General features: G+C 37.6%; 1 protein-coding gene across 1 annotated transcript; it reads right to left on the reverse strand.

Annotated features, from left to right (window-relative positions):
* Positions 1-3944: 3944 nt before the first annotated feature.
* On the reverse strand, positions 3945-6255 carry LOC140842915 (uncharacterized). The gene is made up of 4 exons (XM_073211119.1): positions 5879-6255; positions 5092-5800; positions 4098-4242; positions 3945-4006 (listed from the first exon to the last, which is right to left on the reverse strand). The coding sequence occupies exons 1-4, from the start codon at positions 6253-6255 to the stop codon at positions 3945-3947; spliced, it is 1293 nt and encodes a 430-aa protein (XP_073067220.1).
* Positions 6256-27624: the final 21369 nt, after the last annotated feature.

Consider the following 27624-nt stretch of genomic DNA (forward strand, 5'->3'; position numbering starts at 1 on the left):
TTTGCGACAAATACTACAAGCTGCTGATAATACTGAAGATATAAGCTTAATTAGTCTAGAATTTCAGAAGACGTTTCGATTGTCTTGAAATTTCTGTAACTTCTGCTTTGTTTGATGTACTGGGAAGATTTCTAATAAAATTTCAGTTGAAGTACTTGGTGTTCCTTTATTCCTTTCTGCAAACAACTCAATGTTAAATGAGTAAAATGAATAAATGATAGATAATGAATTAAGTTCAGAAGGAAGTATGTCGTCTTATGATAGTTTCTACTGGAAGATGAAAAAAAATGCCTTGTTTTGTTAATGAGACAAAATACCTTCTGTATCTGACACAAAATCACAGAGAATCAGAATAAAGTTTTACCTAAATTAGTGCAATTATTTAATGATAATACTTGGTAACTAAACCGACGATAGCTTTATATGGGATGCTTCATATTCTTTACTGTAGGCAAGACTATTTTGAAATTTGGTGCCTGGTCTGTCATCTATAAATATGAATCAAATGGGTAAACCAGATAGTCATTCTTAAGAGAAATGGCAAAAGATAATAGTCCTGATTTGGCCGAGGAGTTTATGAAGGAGGGGATTGCTGCAAGGAAACAAGCAATAGAAGACAAGGTGCTGAAGAAAACACTTGCCACTTGGACTAAGGTCCATGAGCTTCGGTCCTCCTTTGAAGCTGGGTTGTTGGCTACTACCAAACAGCTGGTAGCAATGGAGAATTATTATCGAAGTCTCCATAGTGCTGATAGCACAGACGTCTTCTCTGATGATGGCGTCTACCTCCTCATGCTCTTAAAGGAGCAGAGGACTCTGAAAAAGATTGCTTTTTCAGATGAGTTCTTGCGTACCTCCACCGGAGAGCTGACCATTTGGTTGGCATTCTGGAGAGAGTACATTAAGGAAGAAGTTAAGGATGTACGCCCCCGCTTTTATTATTAATAAAACTTCATATTTTGTCTACTGATTGTCTCCTTCGCTCAGATTTTATTTTCTGCAAACTAAAACTTGAACAACCACAAAAGAAAATTAATCCATACTATATAAATGAGATGAAGACAACAAATAATTAATTTAAATCTATCAATCCAAGTGTATTTCGAGAATAAGAAAACTTATTCTCTGGCAGAGGTTTAGTAAATATGTATGCTGCTTCCTGATCAGTAGGAACGTATTCCAGACGAATATTCTTCTTTTGCACATGATCTCTAATGAAATGATGTCTGATATCAATGTGCTTAGTTCTGGAATGGAGTACTGGATTATGCGATATAGCAATTGCACTGGTATTGTCACAAAATATAGGTGATTCAGAAGCTTGAACTCCATAGTCTGTAAGTTGTTGTATCCAAAGTATTTGAGAACAACAGCTTCCAGCAGCAAGATATTCTGCTTATGCAGTAGACGTGGCTATGGAAGTCTGCTTTTTGCTAAACCAAGAGATCAACCTATCACCAAGAAATTGACAAAAACCACTTGTGCTTTTCCTATCCAGTTTACATCCTGCATAATCAGCATCTGAGTATCCAATAAGATTAAACGACGAATCCTTGGGATACCAGAGGCCTACATTTTGAGTTCCTTTCAAGTACTTTAAAATACGTTTAGCAGCAATATAATGAGATTGTTTGGGGTTAGATTGAAATCTCGCACTAATACAAACAGCAAACATAATATCGGGTCTACTGGCAGTAAGATATAATAATGATCCAATAAGACCACGATACTGAGTTACCTCTACTGGAATTCTCCCTTCATCTTTATCAAGTTTAGTAGACGAACTCATAGGAGTGGAAGCAGTAGAGCATGCTTCCATCCCAAACTTTTTCAGTAGTTCCTTTGTATACTTAGCTTGATTTATGAAGATTCCAGTATCAAGTTGTTTGATTTGAAGTCCTACGAAAAATGTTAATTCTCCTATCATGCTCATCTCGAACTGTTCCTGCATTAACTTAGCAAACTTTGCACATAACTTGGGGTTAGTTGACCCAAATATGATATCATCAACATAAATCTGAACTAATAATATGTGCTTGTTTTTTACTAGGGTAAACAAGTTCTTATCTACGGTACCAACAGTGAAATCATGATTAATTAGAAATTGTGAAAGTGTGTCGTACCAAGCCCTAGGTGCTTGTTTCAGACCATACAATGCTTTGTATAATATAAAAACATGATTTGGTAATAAATGATTAGAAAAACATGGAGGCTGTTCAACATAGACTTCCTCCTGTAGTAGACCATTAAGAAACACACTCTTCACATCCATTTGATATACTTTGAAGTTTTTGAAAGCAGCAAAGGCTAAAAATATTCTGATAGCTTCGAGCCTAGCTACTGGTGCAAAGGTTTCATCTTAGTCTATTCCTTCTTCTTGTCTGAATCCTTGTGCAACCAGTCTTGCTTTGTTTCTTACAACTGTTCCTTCCTCATTTAGTTTGTTTCTGAATACCCACCGAGTTCCAATGACAGTTTGGTGAGAAGGTCTAAGTACTAGAAACCAAACCTTATTCCTCTCAAATTGATTCAGTTCTTCTTGCATAGCTTCTATCCAACTAGGATCCAGAAGAGCTTCTTCAATATTCTTTGGTTCATCTTGAGAAATAAAAGCAGCATGCATGTATTCATTTATCATATGTCTTCTGGTCTTAGTGGAGCTGCTGGATTTCCAATTACCAAAGATGGAGGGTGAGATTTTTTTCCAAATAAAAGGATTTAGATTATCTTCATACAAAGCAGTAGATTGTTTTGGAGTATCGGCTGCTGGTTCTGAAATGTTAGCTGCTGGTTCTGGAATGTCAGCTGCTGGTTCTAGCACGTGAATGTCTGGTTCTAGATTTTGAATATCCTTGACACTTGCTTCTGCATCATCTTCAGTGTCTAATTCCAGATGAACCCTGTCTAACCTTTTACTTAAATTAGATATGTTAGTAATTTCGGAAGCACTGCTGTCTTCATCAAAGACAACATGAATAGATTCTTCAACATTGAGTGTTTTATTATTGAAGATTCAAAAAGCCTTACTAACTGCAAAATATCCAAGAAATAAACCAGTGTCCGATTTTGAATCAAATGCAGCTAAATAATTTTTGCCATTATTATGCACAAAACATCTACAACCGAAAACATGAAAGTAAGATATGTTCGGTTTACTTCCTTTCCATATTTCATAGGGAGTCTGATTGTTTCTCTTGTCGATCATTGTTCTGTTTTGTGTGTAGCAATCTGTATTAATAGCTTCTGCCTAGAAGCGCTGAGAGATATCTGCATCTGCTAGCATTGTTCTAGCAGCTTCTTTAAATGTTCTGTTTCTCCTCTCAGCTACTCCATTTTGTTGAGGCGTCCTGGCAGCATGAATATTCATGATGAATGCCCTGTTCATCTAGATATATCTCAAGAATCTTGTTAGTAAATTTAGTACCTTGATCACTTCTGATTCTAATGACAGAAACTGATTTTTCATTCTGAATCTTTTTCAGAAGTTTGATCAGGAGGCTACTTGTTTGATCTTTTCCAGCAAGAAAAATTACCCAAGTAAATCTAGAGAAATCATCAACCACAACAAGGGTGTATTTCATTCTCCCTAAGCTCATGATAGAGATTGGACCAAATAAGTCCATATGTAATAATTCTAAACATCTTGAGGATGATTTGCTGCCTTTATTTTTGAAGCTAGATCTTACTTGCTTACCAAGTTGACATGCAGAACATACATGATTCTTAATAAATTTTATGTCTGGCAATGCATCAACTAAGTTCTATTTTTTGAGATTGTTAATAGACTTGAAGTTCAGATGATTCAATCTTTTGTGCCACAACCAGTGTTTATCACTTAGTGATGCAACTAAACATGTAGGGGCAATGATATGATCTATGTTCCATGAAATTTTATAAGTGTTGCCTTTTCTTATTCGGTTAAAACAGTAGAATCATCAGCATTTTTAACTGTGCAAGTGTGCTTCTGGAATGCTATGAAAATCCATTATCACATAATTGACTAATACTGATCAAGTTATAACAAAGATTTTCAACTAAGAGCACATCCTTAATACTGATGTTACCATGGATAATCTTACCCTTACCAACGGTTTTACCTTTTGAGTTGTCCCCAAAGGTTATCTCTGGTCCGGCACAATTTACTAATTCTGATAGTAGACTCTTCTGTCCAGTCATATGTCTTGAACATCCACTGTCCAAATACCACGTTGAGCTACTGATCTTGGTTTTCTTCACCTGTTCCTGCAAACACAAATTTTAGTATCTGGTACCCAATCTATTTGGGTCCAATCCTTATTAGCCCCTTTGGAACCCACATTTGTACAATTTTCGTACTTCGGGTATCCATGGAGGTGTGTGCAACAGAGAGTTTGTTGTTTCTAACATTATACATCGTAGTATGTTGTTCTTCCTTTCTGTTTCTGTTGTCAGGCCTGTATCTCTTCTGAACAGGTCTAGAATTGTAGTACTGGTAGTTTTTAACCTTCATAGGAGGTTGTCTTCCTGAGTTGAATCATCTTCTGATTCTAGAACTCTGGTCAACTCTTTCCTTAGGTTCAACATAACCCAGACCATAATGCATTCTTTTGTTCATCTGATTTACATTCCTTTCAACTGAGGCAGTAGGTACTTCTGGTTTCTGTACCACACTGGATTTCACAAAATGAATGTACTTCCCTTTGCACATATCCAGTTTTGGCTTAGTATTCGTTTCAGAAGTGCCTTCATTATTACAAAATTCGAGGCCACTCCTGTCTCCAGATTGTTTTTGTAACTCTTGCATCTTTTCCAGTTAAATAGCTTGTTCCAAACATTCACCAGTAGTGATAACTTCTGGTTTTCAGAAAGCATCGTCTGGTAATCTGCTTTTGCTCTTTCATTCTCCGTTTTTAAATTACTCATCTCGACTTGTAAATCATTACAGCTCTCTACTTGCAAGAAAGTTAACTTACTGTTCTGATCTTTCAAGTTCTGATTTTCGATCTTAACTTCCTCGAATGATTGAGAAAGTCTAGAATACTCATCTACCAAGTTGTGTAATGCTTTGACTAACTCAGTGCGTGTAAATTCATCAGAATCAAAGTCAAATACCTCTCCAGATGTCGAGGTTGAATCAGTATTTGCCATCAGACATTTGATCTCATCTTCATCACTTTCACTTGAATGGCTTTCAGAACCAGAAGATTTAGAACTTGAGTTTGCCCATTTGGACTTACTTTCTTCTGCAATCATTGCCTTTCTGTCTCTTCTGGTCTTTTTATCATTGCGTTTGAAACCCTTCTTCCTCTGGTCATCCTTCTTTGGTTTTGGACAATCAGCGATGAAGTGTCCAACTTTTCCACAGTTAAAGCATGCCATATCACTAGGTGATGATTCCTTTTTGAAATTGCGGTTGGGACTTTGAAATGTTTTGTGATTCTTTCTCATGAATTTGGAAAACTTCTTAACAAATAATGACATTGCGTCATTGCTTATCTGTTCAGCACTTCTCTCAGAAGTGTTCTCTATAGCAGTAGCAGAAGATGAACTTGGGGCAACTGTAGTAGAGTTAATAGTAGATGTGAGAGATTTGGTTGGTGGATTTGCTAAGGGCTCTTCTCCACGTCGAACTTCAAGCTCAAACTCATATGCCTTTAAATCCGAGAACAAGTCATGCAATTTTAACTTGTTTAGATCTCTGGAAGCTCTCATTGCCATTGTTTTGACGTCCCATTCTCTAGGTAGGCCTCTCATTACTTTTAATACAATTTCTCTATTGCCAAAGTCTTTCCCAAGAGCTGAGAGTTCATTGACAAGGCTCCTGAATCGTTCATCAAATTCATTCATAGTTTCTCCAGCCTTCATCTTCATATTCTCAAACTTCTGCATGGCTACAGACAGTTTGTTTTCCTTTGTTTCTTCGTTTCTTTCACAGATCTGAATTAATTTTTCCCAGATTTCCTTGGCAGTATGGCACATCTTGATTTTTCTGAAGGTATTTTTGTCAAGTGTCTTGTACAAAATGTCCTTCGCAACGTTGTCAAGATTGGCTTTCTTCTTGTCCTCACTTGTCCATTCATATCTTGGTTTTTCAAGCATCTGAGGTGCACCTTCGGTGATAGCAATAGCTGGATTTGGCTTTAAGATTTTTAATGGACCATATATGATGACATACCACATGTCATCATCTTGAGCCGCAAGAGGAGCGTGCATTCTGATTTTCCAGTCATCGAAATCTTCTTTTGAGAACATTGGAACTTTGCTGAAATGAGACATGTCTGTTAAATATTTTTCAGAACAAGAATAACTCTGCTCTGATACCACTTGTTGAGGATCGGGTTGAGTTTAGAAAGAGGGGTTGAATAAACTCAACGACAAACTTAATAAATTCTTCTTTTGATGTGCTAAAATCCTGTTAGAGATATTAGCAATTCTTGTTCAAGTTCAAAGACCAGCAGATCACAAGATAATGTGCGGAAAACGATCTGTTGGTTAGTGGGTGAAAAATAATAAATCAGAAAAGCAGTAGATAGCACAAGGTTTGTTTCTGGAAGTTCGAAGATGAATCTTCTACGTCTCCTCTTCTTCTGTTTCCAGAAGGTATCACTAAAAGACTTTGGTGAATACAGTACAGCAGTTGTACACACCCACTTCAACAGGACTTACCCTTCGCCTATTGAAACTCTTAGCTTTACAACTCAACTTCTTGAATGATCTTAAGTTCTGGAAAAGACTCTTTTCTAGTTACAAATTCTTCTATCAATGAGTTGGTGAAATGAATAGCTTAAGAAGATATAACTGAGAATAGCTAGCACAATATGATCTTAATGATCAAAAGTATGCAATGAAGCGTGTGCTGCTTTTTCAATGTTGAGATTTTGAGATAACTGAAAGTTCTAACTATGCTCGAATGATATTATTGATTCAGATTTTTTGTTTCAACACCGATACACTTGACAAAATCCTTCATCTCCATATATAGGCTCCATTTAACGTTCCAAAATCTGAACGACTCTTTAACTTTTCAGTGATTCAGCTTTAATGCTAAAAATGGACCCTGCAAAATACATTAAAAATAATCAGTCTCAGTTCATACAAAAAATGGTAAACCGTCTTAAATGTTATACCATTTAATGGAATTTAATGAAGCAATAAATGCTAGTATCACGTTAATAGATCAACGGTAATATTTAGAGACTTTGAGATACGCAAGATTCTGTTAGTGTATATTTCGAATTTTGTATCCTTCTAGTTCTGGTTTTAGCTAAGAAATTATTTGTTTAAGCAGTACTTGATAAGTGCTGCTACTGGTTTTAGCGCGATCTAAGTGCTTCTGGTTTACATCTACTGGTTTTGTACTAACCCAACATCTACCGGTTTTTCCTTAGCATCTCCACAATAAATTTAATTCTAACAGAGTTAATTATAATTCCATTTATGCGTGCATGATAAATATTTATGGTCGTGTGTCCTTTTTGTCTTGTCTGGACTTTCTACTGGGCTTCTATTTCTTCCAAGAGATCAATACTATCCCGTCATTGTGAGTGTTGTATCTTTGTATAAATTTTATGGGAATTATGGGATGATACTTTTCTCCATCATTTATCCTTGCCACTTGACGAACTTTGGTTCAAGAAATCGAATTGATGCACAAGTGCTAGAGCATTTAAATCCAACTGACGTTTCTTTTATCATGAACTACTATCTATCATATTCCCTAAAGGGTCTTGCTTGTTGGCAATCGTTGCTGCATTTTCCTAAAATTTAATCCTTTTTCTATGCTGTATCTTTCTACTTTGATTTTGGGTATTTAGTTTTATTCCAAATGACTTTTCTGTTTCTTGTAGAACATAACTTTATCGAATCAAATGGTTGGTTATCTGTCCGCCGTGCACAAATCCTTTTCCTTTTGATGAGTTTTGCTTTTGTTGATTTCCAAATTTCTTTTCAGTCTCTCCTTGGCTTTAGACCTTCATATTACTTTTGTTTCTCTTCTACATCGAGGAAGTTAGACTAGAATTTGTGGTTGAGGAGTTTAGTTTAATCGTGTATAGAAACACGGTCAACATGCAGGAAGACAGATTCTTCATATCAAGAGCTAGAAGCTAGAACAAAATGGTTAAAAGATCTAGAGAAAATATACACGGATATGTCTATGTAGAAAGAGTTACAGGTATCAATATTTCAGAGAGTACGTTATACGCTTCATTTTTTCCTTGTTTCGCTGTAGGGTAGTCATTTTAATGCTTCATTGGTGCAGAAAAAGGGTAAGAAACGCAAACTGTGTGAAGATGAAATGGTTAGTCCCACTTCAAGACCCATGTATAAATGGCGACAAGAATGGAAACATTGAATAGAATACTTATATAACGAAGATTTCTTGAATGAGAGAACCTGAGGAGGGGACGTGCAACAATATCCTGTAGTCATCTGGGAAGCACAATTTTCGTAACTGTGTGGAAACTACGTGATTTTTTAATCGGAACAACCGTAAACGTTGAAACATAATTTTTCTGTGACTGATGTTGGAAACAAAAGTATACTTCAATGTTTTCATAATCGAATCACCTTCATAACCAGACCGGTGATCGAATCGAAAAACACATGTTGAATTTATGGTGTGACTGAAAATTGTTATATTATATAAAATAATAATATAATATTATAAATAATGAAAAAGATATAGATATCGATATAGTAATATTTCATGCTTTTAAGTTTCCAAAAATACTCAGCCATTAGAGCAGTCAGATCCATCAAATTTCACTGCGAAGAACTACAATAATGTGTGTAAAGTTTATAGCTTATATTTTCATTGTCGAAATTCTTTTCCATAAAAATATAATAGAAAAAAGTGGGAAAATAGAGTGTTGTTTTGAATGTTTTATATATATATATATATTTAGAAAACTAACATTTAAAAATATGTTCTATTTAGATATATGTGTAATAAAAGAGTTACTTTGGAGAGAGTTCAAACAAGTTTTATGGTTTATGCATAATTTTTTAGGTTTGCTACCTTTTGCTATGACAAGCGAGCAAACTTGGGCCGCCACACATCGATTTGGTATTTAAAGAATTCGGTGGTGAACCCAAGTTGGTGATTTATTGTTAATTTTGATCGTGAATTATTTAGTTCTGGCCATATTGATAAGTTGCTTTTGATACTGGGTGAGAAAATTGAAGATAAGGCATTTCTAGATTTGATAAAAAGGTTATTTGAATGTAAGATAGTCAACATTGAATTGGGTGAGGTTTGTTTAGGCAAGGGTCTGCCTCAATAATCTGCCTTGAGTTCGATGTTGATCAATGTTTACTTTAATGGGTTTGATAAGGAAGTTTAAGAATTATTATTAAACACGAATAAAGAGATTCCTAAGTTCGTGGAAAATGATCTTATATCGGCTGAAAGAGATTCAGACCACGTTTTTTTATAAGCCATTGAAGATTTATGATGTCCGATTATTGGATGAGATATTGATTGTTACTTCAGGAACAAAGATTGATGGCTTTAGAATTGAAGAATAGAGTAGTGAAGTTATTAGAACGTGATTTGTCTTTGAGAGTGGATAAACTTACAGATGTCATTCATAGCGCGGTTCACTAAAAAAACGGAAGGCGTAGCGACGGTTTTATTAAAACCGTCGTTATTATAGCGACGGTTTTTCCTAAACCGTCTCTATTTATTAAAAACGTCGCCTATTAAATTTAGCGACAATTTACTAACACCCGTCGCTATAATAGCGACGGGTTTATTAAAACCGTCGCTATATTAGCGACGGTTTTTCATCAACCGTCGTTAATATTGCGACAATTCCACAAATCGTCGCCCATGTGCAACGGTCTTGTATTCTACCGTCGCTATGTTAGCGACCGTTTTCAATCAACCGTCGCTCAATTATAAAGACGACGAGTTTTATCAAATCAGTCGCTATAGAGCGACAGTTTAAATCAACCGTCGCTTAATTTGATAAGCAACGGTTTTCATACAACCGTCGCTATATAGCGACGGTTCAAGCTAACCGTCGTAATAATAGCGACGATATGCATCAACCGTCATAATAATAGCGACGGTATGCATCAACCGTCGTCCATCTAGATCCGCGATGGTTATGAACAAACCGTCGCTATTATAGCGACGATTTTGTTAAACTAGCGACGGTTTTCGAAAAACCCGTCGCTATATAGCGACCGTTTGGGCAAAAACCGTCGCTATGATTCTATATATACCGAGGTTCGCGAAAATTTCCTTGAACGATTTTTCATCTATCTCAGGTAGTAGCGAAACTCTATCAAATTTTTCGAAGTTTCTATTTTTTTTTTATTTTGTACTAACATTTTTTCCTATTTATTTTGTAGATTTTTTTTATCAACCGTCGCTAATATTGCGACAATTCCACAAACCATCGCCCATGTGCGACCGTCTTGTATTCTACCGTTGCTATGTTAGCGACCGTTTTCAATCAACCGTCGCTTAATTTTAAAGACGACGGGTTTTATCAAAACAGTCGCTATAGAGCGACATTTTACATAAACCATCGCTTAATTTGATAAGCAACGGTTTTCATAAAACCGTTCAAGCTAAATATAGCGACGGATTTTACAAAACCGTAGCTAAATATAGCGATGGGTTTTTTAAACCGTCGCTAATATTAACGACGGTTTTGTATAAACCGTCGCATAATATTAACGACGGTTTCTTAAAACCGTTGCAAAAATAGCGACGGTTTTCTTCCAAAGAACCGTCGCTATAAGCGATAGGAGTTGAAAAATCGTGGCTTCTAAAATGCGACGCAGCCTCCGGTGATGGATCGCTAAACCATCGTCTTACCCTTTTCATTATCTAAATAATAATTCCAAACTACAACAAAAGAATCATTAATATTTTCAATATCAATCTTCATAGTTTAATCTAAAAATTAATGAAACTCTAATCAAATAATTGCATGCACAATGATATTAGTATTATTAAACATTAAGAGACCTGAAGTAATTAAATTTATGTCATTATCTAATCTTTATGTAACAAAAATCAGCACAAACAAATGATAAAATATTTTATTTTGTTTAATAACAAATATCGCAAAAGTCTATTTTTATAAAATTTATGGTTCTTCTATAATTATCATATGCTAATAAATATTTCTTTATGTTTATAAACCAAATTAATCTTTTAAAATATGATATCATCTCTAACAATTTCATAAATTTGAAATAATAAAATACTATCATATTTAAGTAATTATTCTAGTTGATGCATAAGTGCTAGAGCATTTAAACTCAACTGACGTTTCTTGTATCATGAACTACTATCTATCATATTCCCTAAAGGGTCTTGCTTGTTGGCAATCGTTGCTGCATTTTCCTAAAATTTATTACTTTTTCTATGTTGTATCTTTCTACTTTGATTTTGGGTATTTAGTTCTATTCCAAATGACTTTTCTGTTTCTTGTAGAACATAACTTTATCGAATCAAATGGTTGGTTATCTGTCCGCCGTGCACAAATCCTTTTCCTTTTCATGAGTTTTGCTTTGGTTGATTTCCAAATTTCTTTTCAGTCTCTCCTTGGCTTTAGGCCTTCATATTACTTTTGTTTCTCTTCTACATCGAGGAAGTTAGACTAGAATTTGTGGTTGAGGAGTTTAGTTTAATCGTGTATAGAAACACGGACAACATGCAGGAAGACAGATTCTTCATATCGAGAGCTAGAGGCCAGAAAAAAACGGTTAAAAGGTCTAGAGAAAATATACACGGATATGTCTAGGCAGAAAGAGTTACATGTATAAATATTTCAGAGAGTACGTTATACGCTTCATTTTTTTCCTTGTTTCGCTGTAGGGTAATCATTTTAATGCATCATTGGTGCAGAAAAGGAGTAAGAAACGCAAACCGTGTGAAGATGAAATGGTTAGTCCCACATCAAGCCCCGTGTATAAATGGCGACAAGAAAGGAAACGTTGAATAGAATACTTATATAACGAAGATTTCTTGAATGAGAACCTAAGGAGGGGACGTGCAACAATATCCTGTAGTCATCTGGGAAGCACAATTTTCGTAAATGTGTGGAAACTGCGTGATTTTTTAATCGGAACAACCGTAAACGTTGAAACATAATTTTTCTGTGACTGATGTTGGAAACAAAAGTATACTTCAATGTTTTCATAACCGGATCACCTTCATAACCGGACCGGTGATCGAATCGAAAAACACATGTTGAATTTATGGTGTGACTGAAAATTGTTATATTATATAAAATAATAATATAATATTATAAATAATGAAAAAGATATAGTTACCGATATAGTGATATTTCATGCTTTTAAGTTCCCAAAAATACTCTGCCATTAGAACAGTCAGATCCATCAAATTTCACTGCGAAGAACTACAATAATGTGTGTAAAGTTTATAGCTTATATTTTCATTGTCGAAATTCTTTTCCATAAAAATATAATAGAAGAAAGTGGGAAAATAGAGTGTTGTTTTGAATCTTTTATATATATATATATATATATATATATATATATATATATATATATATATATATATTTAGAAAACTAACATTTAAAAATATGTGCTATTTAGATACATGTGTAATAAAAGAGTTACTTTGGAGAGAGTTCAAACAAGTTTTATGGTTTATGCATAAGTTTTTAGGTTTGATACCTTTTGCTACGACAAGCGAGCAAACTTGGGCCGCCACACATCGATTTGGTATTTAAATAATTCGGTGGTGAACCCAAGTTTGTGATTTATTGTTAAATTTGATCGTGAATTATTTAGTTCTGGCCATATTGATAAGTTGTTTTTGATACTGGGTGAGAAAATTGAAGATAAGGCATTTCTAGATTTGATAAAAAGGTTGTTTGAATGTAAGATAGTCAACATTGAATTGGGTGGGGTTTGTTTAGGCAGGGTTCTGCATGAAGAATTTGCCTTGAGTTCGATGTTGATCAATGTTTAATTTAATGGGTTTGATAAGGAAGTTCAAGTATTACTATTAAACACGAATAAAGAGATTCCTAAGTTCGTGGAAAACGATCTTGTATCGGCTGAAAGAGATTCAGACCATGTTTTTTTTATAAGCCATTGATGATTTATGATGTCCGATTATTGCATGAGATATTGATTGTTACTCCAGGAACAAAGATTGATGGCTTTAGAATTGAAGAATAGAGTAATGAAGTTATTAGAACGTGATTTGGATTTGAAAGTGGATAAACTCACAACTGTCATTCATAGCGCGGTTCACTACAAAAAAACGGAATTCGTAGCGACAGTTTTAATAAAACCGTCGCTATTATAGCGACGGTTTTTCCTAAACCGTCGCGATATAGCGACGGTTTTTATTAAAATCGTCGCCTATTATATTTAGCGACAATTTACTAACACCCGTCACTACAATAGTGACGGGTTTATTAAAACCGTCGCTATATTAGCGACGGTTTTTCATCAACCGTCGCTAATATTGCGACAATTCCACAAACCGTCGCCCATGTGCGACGGTCTTTTATTCTACCGTCGCTATGTTAGCGACCGTTTTCAATCAACCGTCCCTTAATTTTAAAGACGACGGATTTTATCAAAACAGTCGCTATAGAGCGACGGTTTAAATAAACCGTCGCTTAATTTGATAAGCAAAGGTTTTCATATAACCGTCGCTATATAGCGACGGTTCAAGCTAAATATAGCGACGGAATTTACGAAACCATCACTAAATATAGCGACGGGTTATTAAAACCGTCGCTAATATTAACGACGGTTTTGTATAAACCGTCGCTTAATATTAACGAAGATTTCTAAAAAACCGTAGCCAAAATAGCGACGGTCTTCTTCGAAAGAACCGTCTCTTATAGCGACGGGAGTTGAAAAACCATCGCTTCTAGAATGCGACGCAGCCTCCGGTGATGGATCGCGAAACCGTCGCCTTACCCTTTTCATTATCTAAATGATAATTCCAAACTATAACAAAAGAATCATTAATATTTTCAATATCAACCTTCATAGTTTAATCTAAAAATTAATGAAACTCTACATAAATAATTGCATGTACAATGATATTAGTATTATTAAACATTAAGAGATCTGAAGTAATTAAATTTAATGTCATTATCTAATTTTTATGTTACAAAAATCAGCTCAAACAAATGATAAAATATTTTATTTTGTTTAATAAAAAATATCGCCAAAGCCTATTTTTATAAAATTTGTGGTTCGTCTATAATTATCATATGCTAATAAATATTTCTTTATGTTTATAAACCAAATTAATCTTTTAAAATATTATATCATCTCCAACAATTTCATAAATTTGAAATAATAAAATTCTATCATATTTAAGTAATTATTCTAGTTAATTATAAGAAAATCATATAAAAATTATTTCTAAATTTTTAATATAATATCAAGATTTTGTTTTTTTATTTTCTGTGATATCATAATTTTGTGTGTTGTGTGTGTATTTGTATACTCAATCAGGAGTAGGTCTCTTGTGAGACGGTCTCACGAATCTTTATCTGTGAGACGGGTCAACCCTACCGATATTAACAATAAAAAATAATACTCTTAGCATAAAAAGTAATATTTTTCATTGAAGATCCAAATAAGAGATCCATATCCCAAAATACGATTCATGATATCGTCTCACATAAGTTTTTGCACTCAATCCGGAAGCCAATTTGCAATATTGAATTTTAGTTAATTTAGAATAATTTTTTTGCCACAATATAAAATACTTTTCATCAAATCAAGATTCTCTGCATTGGTGTCTCCTTTAAACCCTAAGCTTTCATAGCTTTCCACAGGCGAGTCTTCTGTGCTTAATAATTATTTTGAATTTGGTGTAAATACGAAAGAAATCCGTTGTTTTTTTCTGTACCGATAATCTTTGCTGTTTCATGGTTAAATTATTTCCACTCAAGATTTTTGTTAGCCCTTTATGTTTTCTGTAGTGGTTTTTGCCTTTCTGAAGTGCGTAAATTGATTTTCAAGTTCTGTGAATTTTTTTTGCTAGCATACAGATGTCGTCTTTAAGGAGTGCTATTCCAAGAAAAGCTCACAAGGAGCGCGCTCAGCCGTAAGTGTGATTATTTTTTGGGGCATTAATTTCTTTATTGCCCGTTTTGAAATATTTTGACGTATATTTCCGGTTCACTCAATTGACGATTTGTTGTGTGTACCAGGCATTTGAGAAGGAAATTTGGGCTGCTCGAAAAACATAAAGATTATGTCATTCGTGCACGAGCCTATCACCAGAAGGAGAAGACTTTACTGGTAATTTCTACTACCCTACGTCTTGTTGGTTTTGGTAGCATTTTATGAACGAAATTTGGCGAGTTCTTATTTTATGGTAAGTCGCTTCTGCGTGTTTATAACAGAAACTTAAGGAAAAAGCAGCATTAAGGAACCCAGATGAATTTTACTTCAAGATGATTAAAACAAAAACTGTTGGCGGAGTCCATAAACCTGAGCAAGCTGGAAAATTTTATTTTTATGAGGTTATCTGTTCTCTTTTGAGGATATTTATTTGAGTGTAATTTAAATATTAGCTGTTGAATGTGAATTTTTTAAAGAAGCCAGGCTAATAAGTACACTAACGAAGAGCTGATGTTGATGAAAACCCAAGACATTGGATATATTTTGCAGAAGGTTCAAACTGAAAAAAAAAGGTTTTATTTTAGGGTTTCTGGTTTTTTGGGTCTCGGATTCTCGAGATAGCTGTCATGCAGGTTCTTTATTCTGAAATTTAACTTTTTGGATGCAGAAAATTGAAAGACTTAAAGGTATGCTGCATTCTCTTGACAATCAGTCATCATCCAAACATGTTTATTATGCCGACAACAGGTGAGTGATCAAGCCCTTTTTCTGCTGATTCTTGAGAGTTTTCATACCCATTTTTTAGAGTAGTCAATTTCATGTTATAACAGTTATGTCTCCACAAAAGTTTATTCTTTTCTCATTATTAGATATGGTCGCTTCTGATAGCTCAATTAATTTATTTCTTCAAAGTTAATTTATTCCCTTCTGCTTTAGAAAGAACGTCTAATATGTAATCTAGGAAATTAAGATAAAACTATCCGAAGGCCAATTTCAAAAGTTTAATGACCGAGGGGCAATGAGACTGTCTTCTCTGGAACATCTGTTTGAATCACTTGAATTCCATGTTTACACATGTGTGTCTGCAAATGACAGATTTTTTTTTCATCCAAGACAGTGATTTGGTGGTAATGTACTGGTCACACAATAAAATGGTGCAGGGCAAATATTGCTCAGTAGTATAGCATTTTGAGCTTAGTAGATATTTTTGTGTTTCATGAAGTATGTTGGCTGGCTGTTGATTCTCTTTATAGGGAGGAGGCAAGAGAAGTACGCCAAATGTTTCAGAACAAGGGAACCCATCAGCTTTTAAAGACTTGGCTAAAGTTATTTTGAGGTATTGAAAGCTATTTTTTTTAGTCAATTGTGTAGAACCCGTAAATCAGTCTACGTATAAGCCATGCATAATTCTATTATTTTGAATTAAATTGACTTCATTTCATGATTATTTCAATGCATTTCTTTGAAGTTAATTATTTTATTATTTCATGCAGTAGTTTGATTTTTCAGTTATTTCAGTGAGGCCGGACTGGAGTTGGAGCTTTGAGATAGAATTTAAGATTCGATAAATATTTTCAGAAGTTAATTTACCTAGCAAGTAAGTTCATTTAAATTAGTAAGAAGGTTTGAGGATTTATTTTAATTACTTGAGGTGAGTAGGGAATAAGTTCATTTAAGTTTCAATAATTAAAGGATTAATTCACTAAAATAATTAAGGATTAGTGAGGCTTTTAAGGATTATAAATTTACTAGTTAGAAAAGAATTCCCCTCCATTAAATTATGAGAATTTCGGCCCCTTAGTTACTAGAAGATTCAATTGCCAACTCATCTTCTTTGACCCCTTCTTTGTATTTAATTAGGAGGATAATTCTTTTTGTTTGGGAGCACCATTAAATTATTAGTCAACCTCATTCTAACCTAGACTAGCATGAAAAAATTCGGTCACCACCTTCTAGATACATCCATCAACTCACTTGATATCAAACTACAATTCAAAATTCAAATGAGGGAGACTTGGTCTTAATTTCTCCCTTATATTTTGCACCCATCACCCTCACTCCCCTAACCACTTATTCCCCTCCCCCATGACCGAAAGTGAGAGCCATTTTCAGTGTTAAAAACCGTGGGACACATAGCTAAAAGAGGGCAGAAACCGAGAGCAAGAAAGAAAGGAAAAAAGCGTTCCACTCCTCCGTGCCGCGTCGTCGTCGTTTCGTTCGTTTTCTTTCGAAACAAAACCAGGCATGTCTAGATTTCTTTCAAACCTCAATCAAATCCTATTATCAATTATTTTTCAGTACATGATCATGTTTTAATGAGCAAAACCGAAATTTTACGCAACTAGAACAAGGAATAATTCTGCACAGATTTTCGGTGCTACCATGCTTCACGATTGGTATGTTTTGTTTCGATTTCAGGGATGGCTCGTTCCAGGGGCTCAAAGCTGCATATGAACATGTACTAGGACATGTTAGGGTCATGATAGAACATTGCTTCCAGCCCCATAAACAATAGAATTCGTCAATGACAGCACATCCCCCATGAGTGTCATATTGAGCTTCAAAAATTCAGTTTTGTTGTCCAAGGGTAAGGATCTGATCATGGCTGCCCTAGGGGACTATAGCCATGGTTGGATCACTCCCCTAGCATGTCTAAGACGAGACTAAGTCGCACTTTTGGTGTCTTGGTCCATGGCTCATCGGTTTTCAATTTAAAAACAAGAACAGCCCCCTCCCCTCTCGGCTTTCGGTTTTTGACAGCACATGAGTTCGGCTTTGGTTGGTTTGGTGTGGATCTTGGTTGGCCTATGGCCCTTAGCCATAGTTCAAATCATTCCTTGGGATGTTGGTAAGAGTCTCTGGTCGGTGGTTCACGCCCCAATGGCCGGTAGTTGCGAAAACAACATAAGATACGCGATGGTACAGCTGCTGGAAAATTACAGCAAGTTGCTGTGTCGGTTCGGAGGCTCGTTCGAGTTATAGGTCGGCTTTTCGCCTATGGACTTGGACTGGACAGTGCCCCATTGAGTTAGGAAGGTCATGTTTTTGACCGTTCGTGATTCGGATCATTTTTGAGGTCGTACGAGAATTTACTGTGCGATGTGCCAAATTGACTCTCGAAAGAGCGTTTCTTGTTTTGGCCTCCATTTCACCTAGGTTTCGACCCTCATCATTTTAGGAGCATTAGTTCATAATTTTAAGCGTATTTTAATCATGACTATACGTCGGTTCAGTGTCGGTTCGGGTTGGTTCGGTTTCATGATTAAATACGAAGTCATTAGGCGTCATAGTCGCATTTTTTAAATTAAAGCGCATAGTTGGCCAAGTTTAAGCTATTGCATATTTTTCATGACATATTTAGGTTGCAGCGAGCCTGGGAACGATCCAATCCAGTTGGTAAAATATACAGGATATTTCCATTATGCCATTTAATTATATTACGTGCATGAAATTAGAAAATGTTTATTTTTGAGATTTATGCGATATTGCCTGTGGTCAATTCACTATTATGGGAGCACTATTTTACTCGGTCTCCAGTGACCGATCATTTCAGTTTGGTACCACCCGGTCGCCAGTGACCGGTCAGTTCAGTTCAGTTTGATACTCTCCCGGTAGCCAGTTACCGATCAGTTCAGTTCAGTGCAGGGGCCACATGCATAGACCATAATCTCAACAGAAAATTATTACCAGTTATTTCAGTACAGGGCTCCAAGGAGCAAACATTTTTACTTGGTTTTTAATTCAGTCATGCACGTATTATAATTGCTCAGTACAAGTTATTTTCAGTATGCCTCATGACATGATATTTTATCCATGAAAATTATATTTTACTCGTTACCTACGATATATGCATGCTGAGTCTTTAGGCTCACTAGACTTGATTGTTGTAGGTACCGATGAGGTTAGGGCCGAGGGCGGGGACCAGTGAGCCAGCTTGGGTCGGCAGTAGTGGCACCCGAGGACCTCAGTTCAGCAGTTATTATTTTATTTCTCAAACATGTTTATCAGTTGTTGGATATTCTTTGAATTGGTATTTTTGGCAACTTTATTTTCTTCCGCTGCTATAATTTTTTTTAAAAAAAAAACATTGAACTTGATTCATCAGTTGATTTTATGGATGAGGCACTCCATTTATTTTAAAAGAAAAATTTTTAATGTTTCCGTAAATTTTTCAAGCAAGGATTTTTAGGCCTTTATAGATGGTATCAGAGCGGTGGTTCTGTATAGGGTTACACTACTACTGACCACGAGAAGCTCATGAATCCACGTCTCGGTCTGTAAGTTTTACATTTCATCATTTTATTTAAAGCACGAATTATTTTGACAGCATGCTTCCATGAAATAATTTCGACCAGATTTTCAGTATTTCAGTGTTCATTTAAAATAAATTATGGAATTAGGCATGTTAGTTATGTATGGGTTATGTTGGAACAGTATGGCCCCTAGACGTCAAGTAGGACGCCCGAGAGGTAGCGGCGAGCACCGTCGCGAGGACGATGAAGATCAGAGACAAGAGAGGCAGACACTTCCTCCTCCTCCTCCACCTCCACCATCGCCCCCACCTGACATGAGCGCCCAGATGCTAGCTGGGATGACACAGTTCTTCGCACAGTTTGCGGGGAACAATGCTGTGGTTACTAGGCCGACAGGGCCAGAGGCTGTTTACGAGCGATTCATGAAGATGCGTCCAAAGGAGTTTTCTGGGACGTCTGACCCCATGATCGCCGAGGGATGGATCAAATCCCTCGAGGTCATCTTCGAGTTTATGGAACTGGGAGACGCAGACCGAGTCCGATGTGCCACCTATCTGTTTACTGGAGACGCCCGCTTATGATGGGAAGGAGCGTCAGTATCCCTGACCTTGGCTACACTTTCGTGGACACGTTTCACGGAGGTGTTTTACTCCAAATATTTTGCTGAGGAGGTTCGCACCAGGTTGACCACCGAGTTTATGAGCCTGAGATAGGGAGATATGATGGTTACGGAGTTCATCCGTAAGTTCGAGAAGGGCTGTCATTTTGTGCCCCTGATCGCGAATGATGCCAAAGCCAAGTTGATGCATTTTCTGGTGGGTCTTCGGCCGATCTTGCGCGGGGATGTTAGGGTGTCTGACCCTGCTACTTATGAGATCGCTGTCTCCAAAGCCCTAGCCGCAGAGCAGGATCTGCGGGATATCAAGAGGGATCGCCAGGGCAAGCGCCCAGTTCAGGTACCACACCGCCCTCCTCCTCATCAGCATCAGCAGCAAAACAAGAGGCCATTTCATGGGCCGCCTAGAAACAGAGGCCAGCAACAGCAGCAGCAGCGGGGACGCCCAGCCCCGAGGACTTATGAGCACCCAATCTGCCCCAGGTGCTCACGCCGCCATCCTGGAGCATGTATGTCTGGCTCAGGAAAGTGTTTTAAGTGTGGCAGTCCAGACCACATGTTGCTGTAGTGCCCTCAGAGAAATCTGCCTACTCAAGGCAGATTTTTTGCTCTCCATGCCGCGGAAACAAACCCGGAGACTATGTTGTTGACAGGTACCTTTAAGCATTGAGTTATTATTCAAATTTCAGCGTTTTGGGAATCGGGATTTAAATGTTTGAACTTAGAACTGTTATAGGATTGCATGCTCTACTCAGATTTATTTCGGGGGAATTAAGCTAGAAGAACCTTGACCTTTGCATGTCTATAAGTTTAGTTATTGTAGTGGGATTCAACTTAGAGTTCCGATCTTTCTGGGTGAATTTTTATATCTGGTTCCGCCACCAAGGACTTGATAGATTCAGGGGCCACTCACTCGTTTATTTCGGAGGTCTTTGCAAACTTTCTCAAGATCAAAACCATTGGGCTGGGTATAGCCTTTTCAGTAGTGTTGCCGTCAGGCGAGGAGATGGCAGCTACCAATGTTATCCGAGATATAGACCTTGAGCTGCACGGTAATCTTGTTTATGCGGATCTGATTGTGCTACCGATGCCAGAATTTGACATCATCCTAGGGATGGACTGGCTATTTAGGAACAGAGTGTTGATAGACTTCCAGCGGAGATCTGTTCTTGTCCGACCGCTTGGAATGGAGCAGTTCTTATTTGAGCCGGACATGTACTTTCCTTTACCGCGCATTATTCCTTATGTTCAGGCCAAAAAGCTCATGCATAGAGGGTGTCGGGCATTTCTAGCGACCTTTTTATCTGTTCTCGGGGAACCCAGCCAGTCAGCCTCAGATGTTCCGATTGTCAGAGATTTCTTAGACGTTTTTTCCCAAAGACATCTCTGGTATGCCACCCAAGAGAGAGGTGGAGTTTTCCTTTGAGCTTATGCCAGGGACGGCTCCGATATCCAAAGCGCCGTACAGACTAGCACCGACAGAGATGGCAGAGCTTAAGAAGCAGATTCAGGAACTTCTCGACAAGGAGTTCATTCGCCCGAGCTTTTCACCATGGGGCGCACCAGTCTTGTTTGTTGAGAAGAAGGATGGCTCTATGAGACTTTGTATTGACTATCGGGAGTTGAACAGGGTTACAGTGAAGATTAAATACCCACTTCCGAGGATTGAGGATCTGTTTGACCAGTTGCAGGGAGCCTCAATTTTCTCCAAGATAGACCTGCGTTCCGGTTATCACTAGTTGAGGGTGAGAGATGCTGATGTCTCCAAGACTGCTTTTAGGACTCGTTATGGCCACTACGAGTCCTTTGTGATGCCGTTCGGTCTGACGAATGCGCCAGCGATCTTCATGGATCTCATGAATCGCGTATTTCAGCCGTATCTCGATTAGTTTGTGATAGTATTCATAGAAGACATTCTCGTCTACTCCAAGAATCAGGAGGATCATAGCAGACATTGACCACAGTATTGCAGACCTTGCAGAAGCATAAGTTGTTCGCGAAGTTCAGCAAGTGAGAATTCTGGTTAGAGAAGGTGGCGTTCTTAGGCCACATCGTTTTTAGCAGTGGTATTGAGGTAGACCCAGCCAAAGTTGCAGCAGTCAGAGATTGGGTTGTGCCTCAGAATGCATCCGAGATCCGCAGTTTTCTTGGGCTAGCAGGATATTACCGGAAGTTCATTCAGGGATTCTCCTCTATTGCCGTCAACTCACATCACTGACCAAGAAAAATTCTAAATTCGTGTGGAGCGAGGAGTGCCAGAAGAGCTTCGATACTTTGAAGCAAGCTCTTATCTCAGCACCAGTTTTAGCCATGCCATCAGGGCCCGGCGAGTTTGTCCTTTATACGGATGCTTCGAAGCTCGGTTTAGGTGCAGTTTTGATGCAGCATGGGAGAGTGATAGCGTATGCTTCTCGACAGCTGAAAATCCACGAGAAGAATTACCATACTCATGATCTAGAGTTGGCAGCCGTAGTTTTTGCCTTGAAGATTTGGAGGCATTATCTGTATGGAGAAAAGTGCCAGATCTTTACCGACCACAAGAGCCTCAAGTATTTCTTTACGCAGAAGGAGCTGAACATGCGTCAGAGACGTTGGTTGGAGCTTGTGAAAGACTACGACTGTGACATTAGCTACCACCCGGGTAAAGCTAATGTAGTTGCGGATGCATTGAGCAGAAAAGTCGCAGTGATGGCTCATTCGACGATTCAGAGACCTCTTCAGCTTGAGATGCAGAGGTTTGATCTTGAGACTTATCCTCGAGGTAGAGTTCCTCGTATATCTACCTTGACCATTCAGTCTTCCCTTATGGACCGTATTCGCAGCGGTCAGTCAGCAGATGAGCAATTGGCACAGTGGAAGAAGAGAGATGAAGCCAAGGGCAGTGTCTTGTATACAGTCAGTGATGGTATTGTGAGATACCGAGACAGGATGTGGGTTCCTAGTAGTGGTTCTATTCGAGCAGATATTCTATCAGAGGCCCACATGTCCCTGTACTCCATTCACCCTGGGAGTACGAAGATGTACAAAGATCTGCAGTTGTTGTATTGGTGGCCAGGAATGAAGAAGGACATCAGACGATTTGTATCCGAGTGTCTGACTTGCCAGTTAGTGAAGGCCGAACATCAGAGACCAGCAGGTTTGCTCAAGCCTCTTCCTATCCCCGAGTGGAAGTGGGAGAACATTACCATGGATTTTGTGATTGGATTGCCGAAGTCAACCAGGGGATCGAATGCTATTTGGGTGATTGTAGATCGTCTTACCAAATCAGCGCACTTCTTGCCTATTAAGACGACTTTCACCATGGTTCAGTATGCAGAGTTGTATAACCGGGAGATAGTCCGACTTCATGGTGTTCCAGTTTCGATCGTATCTGACAGAGATCCTAAATTCACTTCCTCCTTTTGGAAGAGTTTACATTCGATCATGGGTACGAAGCTGCTGTTTAGCATAGCTTTCCATCCGCAGACAGATGGACAGTTAGAGCGAGTCATTCAGATTTTGGAGGATCTTCTCCGTGCTTGCGTCATTGATTTCTCTGGGAGTTGGGAGTCTAACTTGCCATTGATAGAGTTCACCTATAACAACAGCTTCCAGTCTTCTATTGGTATGGCACCGTATGAAGCTTTGTATGGCCGTAAGTGTAGATCTCCTGTTCATTGGGATGAAGTAGGAGAGAGAGCATAGTTGGGTCCAGAAATTGTTCAGCAGGCTGCAGATGTAGGAGTCAAGATCCGTGATCGGATGAGGACTGCTCAGAGTCGACAGAAAAGCTATGCAGATCAGAGAAGGAGAGACCTAGAGTTCGCAGTGGGCGACCATGTTTTTGTGAAAGTGGCACCTATGAAGGGTGTCATGAGATTTGGGAAGAAAGGGAAGCTCAGTCCGAGATTCATTGGACCCTTTGAGATCCTTGACAGAGTTGGGACGCTAGCTTATCGTGTGGCTCTTCCGTCGAATCTGGCCGGAGTACACAATGTGTTCCACGTCTCCATGCTAAGGAAGTATATGGCAAATCCCTCGCATGTGCTGAATTTCGAGTCGTTGCAGCTTACTCCGAACTTGTCTTATGAGGAGAATCTTAGACAGACAGGAGAAGAAACTTCGGAACAAGCTGGTTCAGCGAGTCAAAGTCAAATGGCTCAACCATTCAGAGGAGGAAGCTACATGGGAGTCTGAACCGAAAATGAGAGATCGTTACGCCGAGTTATTCGGTGAGTTTTAATTTTGAGGACGAAATTTCTTTTAAGGGGGGAAGGATTGAATAACCCGTAAATCAGTCTACGTATAAGCTATGCATAATTCTAGTATTTTGAATTAAATTGACTTCATTGCATTATTATTTCAATGCATTTCTTTGAAGTTAATTATTTTATTATTTCATGCAGTAGTTTGATTTTTCAGTTATTTCAGTGAGGCCGGACTGGAGTTGGAGCTTTGAGGTAGAATTTAAGATTCAATAAATATTTTCAGAAGTTAATTTAGCTAGCAAGTAAGTTCATTTAAATTAGTAAGAATGTTTGAGGATTTATTTTAATTACTTGAGGTGAGTAGGGAATAAGTTCATTTAAGTTCCAATAATTAAAGGATTAATTCACTAAATTAATTAAGGATTAGTGAGGCTTTTAAGGATTATAAATTTACTAGTTAGAAAAGAATTCCCCTCCATTAAATTGTGAAAATTTCGGCCCCATAGTTACTAGAAGATTCAATTGCCAACTCATCACCTTTGACCCCTTCTTGGTATTTAATTAGGAGGATAATTCTTTTTGTTTGGGAGCACCATTAAATTATTAATCAACCTCATTTTAACCTAGACTAGCATGCAAAAATTCGGTCACCACTTTCTAGATACATCCATAAATTCACTTGATATCAAACTACAATTCAAAATTCAAAAGAGGGAGACTTGGTCTTGATTTCTCCCTTATATTTTGCACCCATCGCCCTCACTCCCCTAACCACTTATTCCCCTCCCCCATGACCGAAAGTGAGAGCCATTTTCAGTGTTAAAAACCGTGGGACTCATAGCTAAAAGAGGGAAGAAACCGAGAGCAAGAAAGAAAGGAAAGAAGCGTTCCACTCCTCCGTGCCGCGTCGTCGTCGTTTCGTTCGTTTTCTTTCGAAACGAAACCAGGCATGTCTAGATTTATTTCAAACCTAAATCAAGTCCTATTATCAATTATTTTTCAGTACATGATCATGTTTTAATGAGCAAAACCGAAATTTTAAGCAACTAGAACAAGGAATAATTCTGCACAGATTTTCGGTGCTACCATGCTTCACGATTGGTATGTTTTGTTTCGATTTCAGGGATGGCTCATTCCAGGGGCTCAAAGCTGCATATGAACATGTACTAGGACATGTTAGGGTCATGATAGAACGTTGGTTCCAGCCCCATACACACTAGAATTCGTCAATGACAGCACATCCCCCATGAGTGTCATATTGAGCTTCAAAAATTCAGTTTTGTTGTCCAAGGGTAAGGATCTGATCATGGCTGCCCTAGGGGCCTATATCCATGGTTGGATCACTCCCCTAGCATGTCTAAGACGAGGCTAAGTCGCCCTTTTGGTGGCTTGGTCCATGGCTCATCGGTTTTCAATTTAAAAACAAGAACAGCCCCCTCCCCTCTCGGCTTTCGGTTTTTGACAGCACAGGAGTTCGGCTTTGGTTGGTTTGGTGTGGATCTTGGTTGGCCTATGGCCCTTAGCCATGGTTCAAATCATTCCTTGGGATGTTGGTAAGTGTCTCTGGTCGGTGGTTCACGCCCCAATGGCCGGTAGTTTCGAAAACAACACAAGATACGCGATGGTACAGCTGCTGGAAAATTACAGCAAGTTGTTGTGTCGGTTCGGAGGCTCGTTCGAGTTCTCGGTCTGCTTTTAGCCTATGGCCTTGGACTGGACAATGCCTCATTGAGTTAGGAAGGTCATGTTTTTGACAGTTTGTGATTCGGATCATTTTTGAGGTCGTACGAGAATTTACGGTGCGATGTGCCAAATTGACTCTCGAAAGAGCGTTTCTTGTTTTGGCCTCCATTTCACCTAGGACCGATGATCGAATCGAAAAACACATGTTGAATTTATGGTCTGACTGAAAATTGTTATATTATATAAAATTATAATATAATATTATAAATAATGAAAAAGATATAGTTACCGAATATCCAAAAAGGACACACGGCCATAAATATTTATCATGCACGCATAAATGGAATTATAATTAACTAACATAGCATGCGATTGATATTCCCAATTGGTATATATTTGTGACCAACAAATCCAAAAAAGTTTTTGAAGAGAAAACTCGAACAATAGCAGGGAATACCAAAGAAGTAGAAATTGAAAACTAAATTCAATAAGAAAAATAAGATATTATGACAAGGCGCCAAATATCACCATATTCAATCAACAAGTGAGGTATTGATAACTTAAAGGGGGTAAATATGGGTGGTGTAGAGACAAATGAAAGGGCTGTGAGGACAGGTAGACTAAAGCAAATTATTTCTGATTGTCAATGAAAATTTGTAGTCCACTTCGTTTTTGCAATATCATTCGGTACTCGGTATGGATCTTAATTGTGGGGAGGCAAGTAGAAACAGATTATCAACCTGTCAATCCAATTTCGTAGGAGGCAATTGACTAAAAAAAATAGCTTTCAGTACATCAAAATAACTTTAGGCAAGTCTTTAAAAGATGATGGGTTCCCTTGTTCTGAAACTTTTTTGCGAACTTCTCTTGCCTCCTACCTAGAAAGAGAATCAACAGCCAGCCAACATACTTCATGAAACACAAAACTATCTACTAAGCTCAAAATGCTATACTACTGAGCAATATTTGCCCTGCACCATTTTATGCATTAATACTTTGTGTGGTCAGTACATTACCACCAAATCACTGTCTTGGATGAAAAAAATATCAGTCATTTTCAGACACACAAGGGTAAAAATGGAATTCAAGTGATTCAAACAGAAGTTCCAGAGAAGACATTCTCATTGCCCCTTGGTCATTGAACTTTTGAAATTGGCCTTCGGATAGTTTTATCTTAATTGCCTAGATTACATATTAGACGTTCTTTCTAAACCAGAAGGGAATAAAATGACTTTGAAAAAATAAATTAATTGAGCTATCAGAAGCGACCATATCTAATAATGAGAAAAGAATAAACTTTGGTGGTGACATAACTGTTATAACATGAAATTGACTACTCTAAAAAATGGGTATGAAAACTATCAAGAATCAGCAGAAAAAGGGCTTGATCACTCACCTGTTGTCGGCATAATAAACATGTTTGGATGATGACTGATTGTCAAGAGAATGCAGCATACCATTAAGTCTTTCAATTTTATGCATCTAAAAAGTTAAATTTCAGAATAAAGAACCTGCATGACAGCTATCTCGAGAATCCGAAACCCAAAAAACCAGAAACTCTAAAATAAAACCTTTTTTTCAGTTTGAACCTTCTGCAAAATATATCCAATGTCTTGGGTCTTCATCAACACCAGCTCTTCGTTAGTGTACTTATTAGCCTGGCTCCTTTACAAAATCCACATTCAACAGCTAATATTCAAATTACAATCAAATAAATATCCTCAAAAGAGAACAGATAACCTCATAAAAATAAAAATTTTCCAGCTTACTCAAGTTTATGGACTCCGCAAACAGTTTTTGTTTTAATCATCT

The sequence above is a fragment of the Primulina eburnea genome, chromosome 10 (genome assembly GCF_022965805.1).
Source record: "Primulina eburnea isolate SZY01 chromosome 10, ASM2296580v1, whole genome shotgun sequence".
NCBI classification, from domain to species: domain Eukaryota; kingdom Viridiplantae; phylum Streptophyta; class Magnoliopsida; order Lamiales; family Gesneriaceae; genus Primulina; species Primulina eburnea.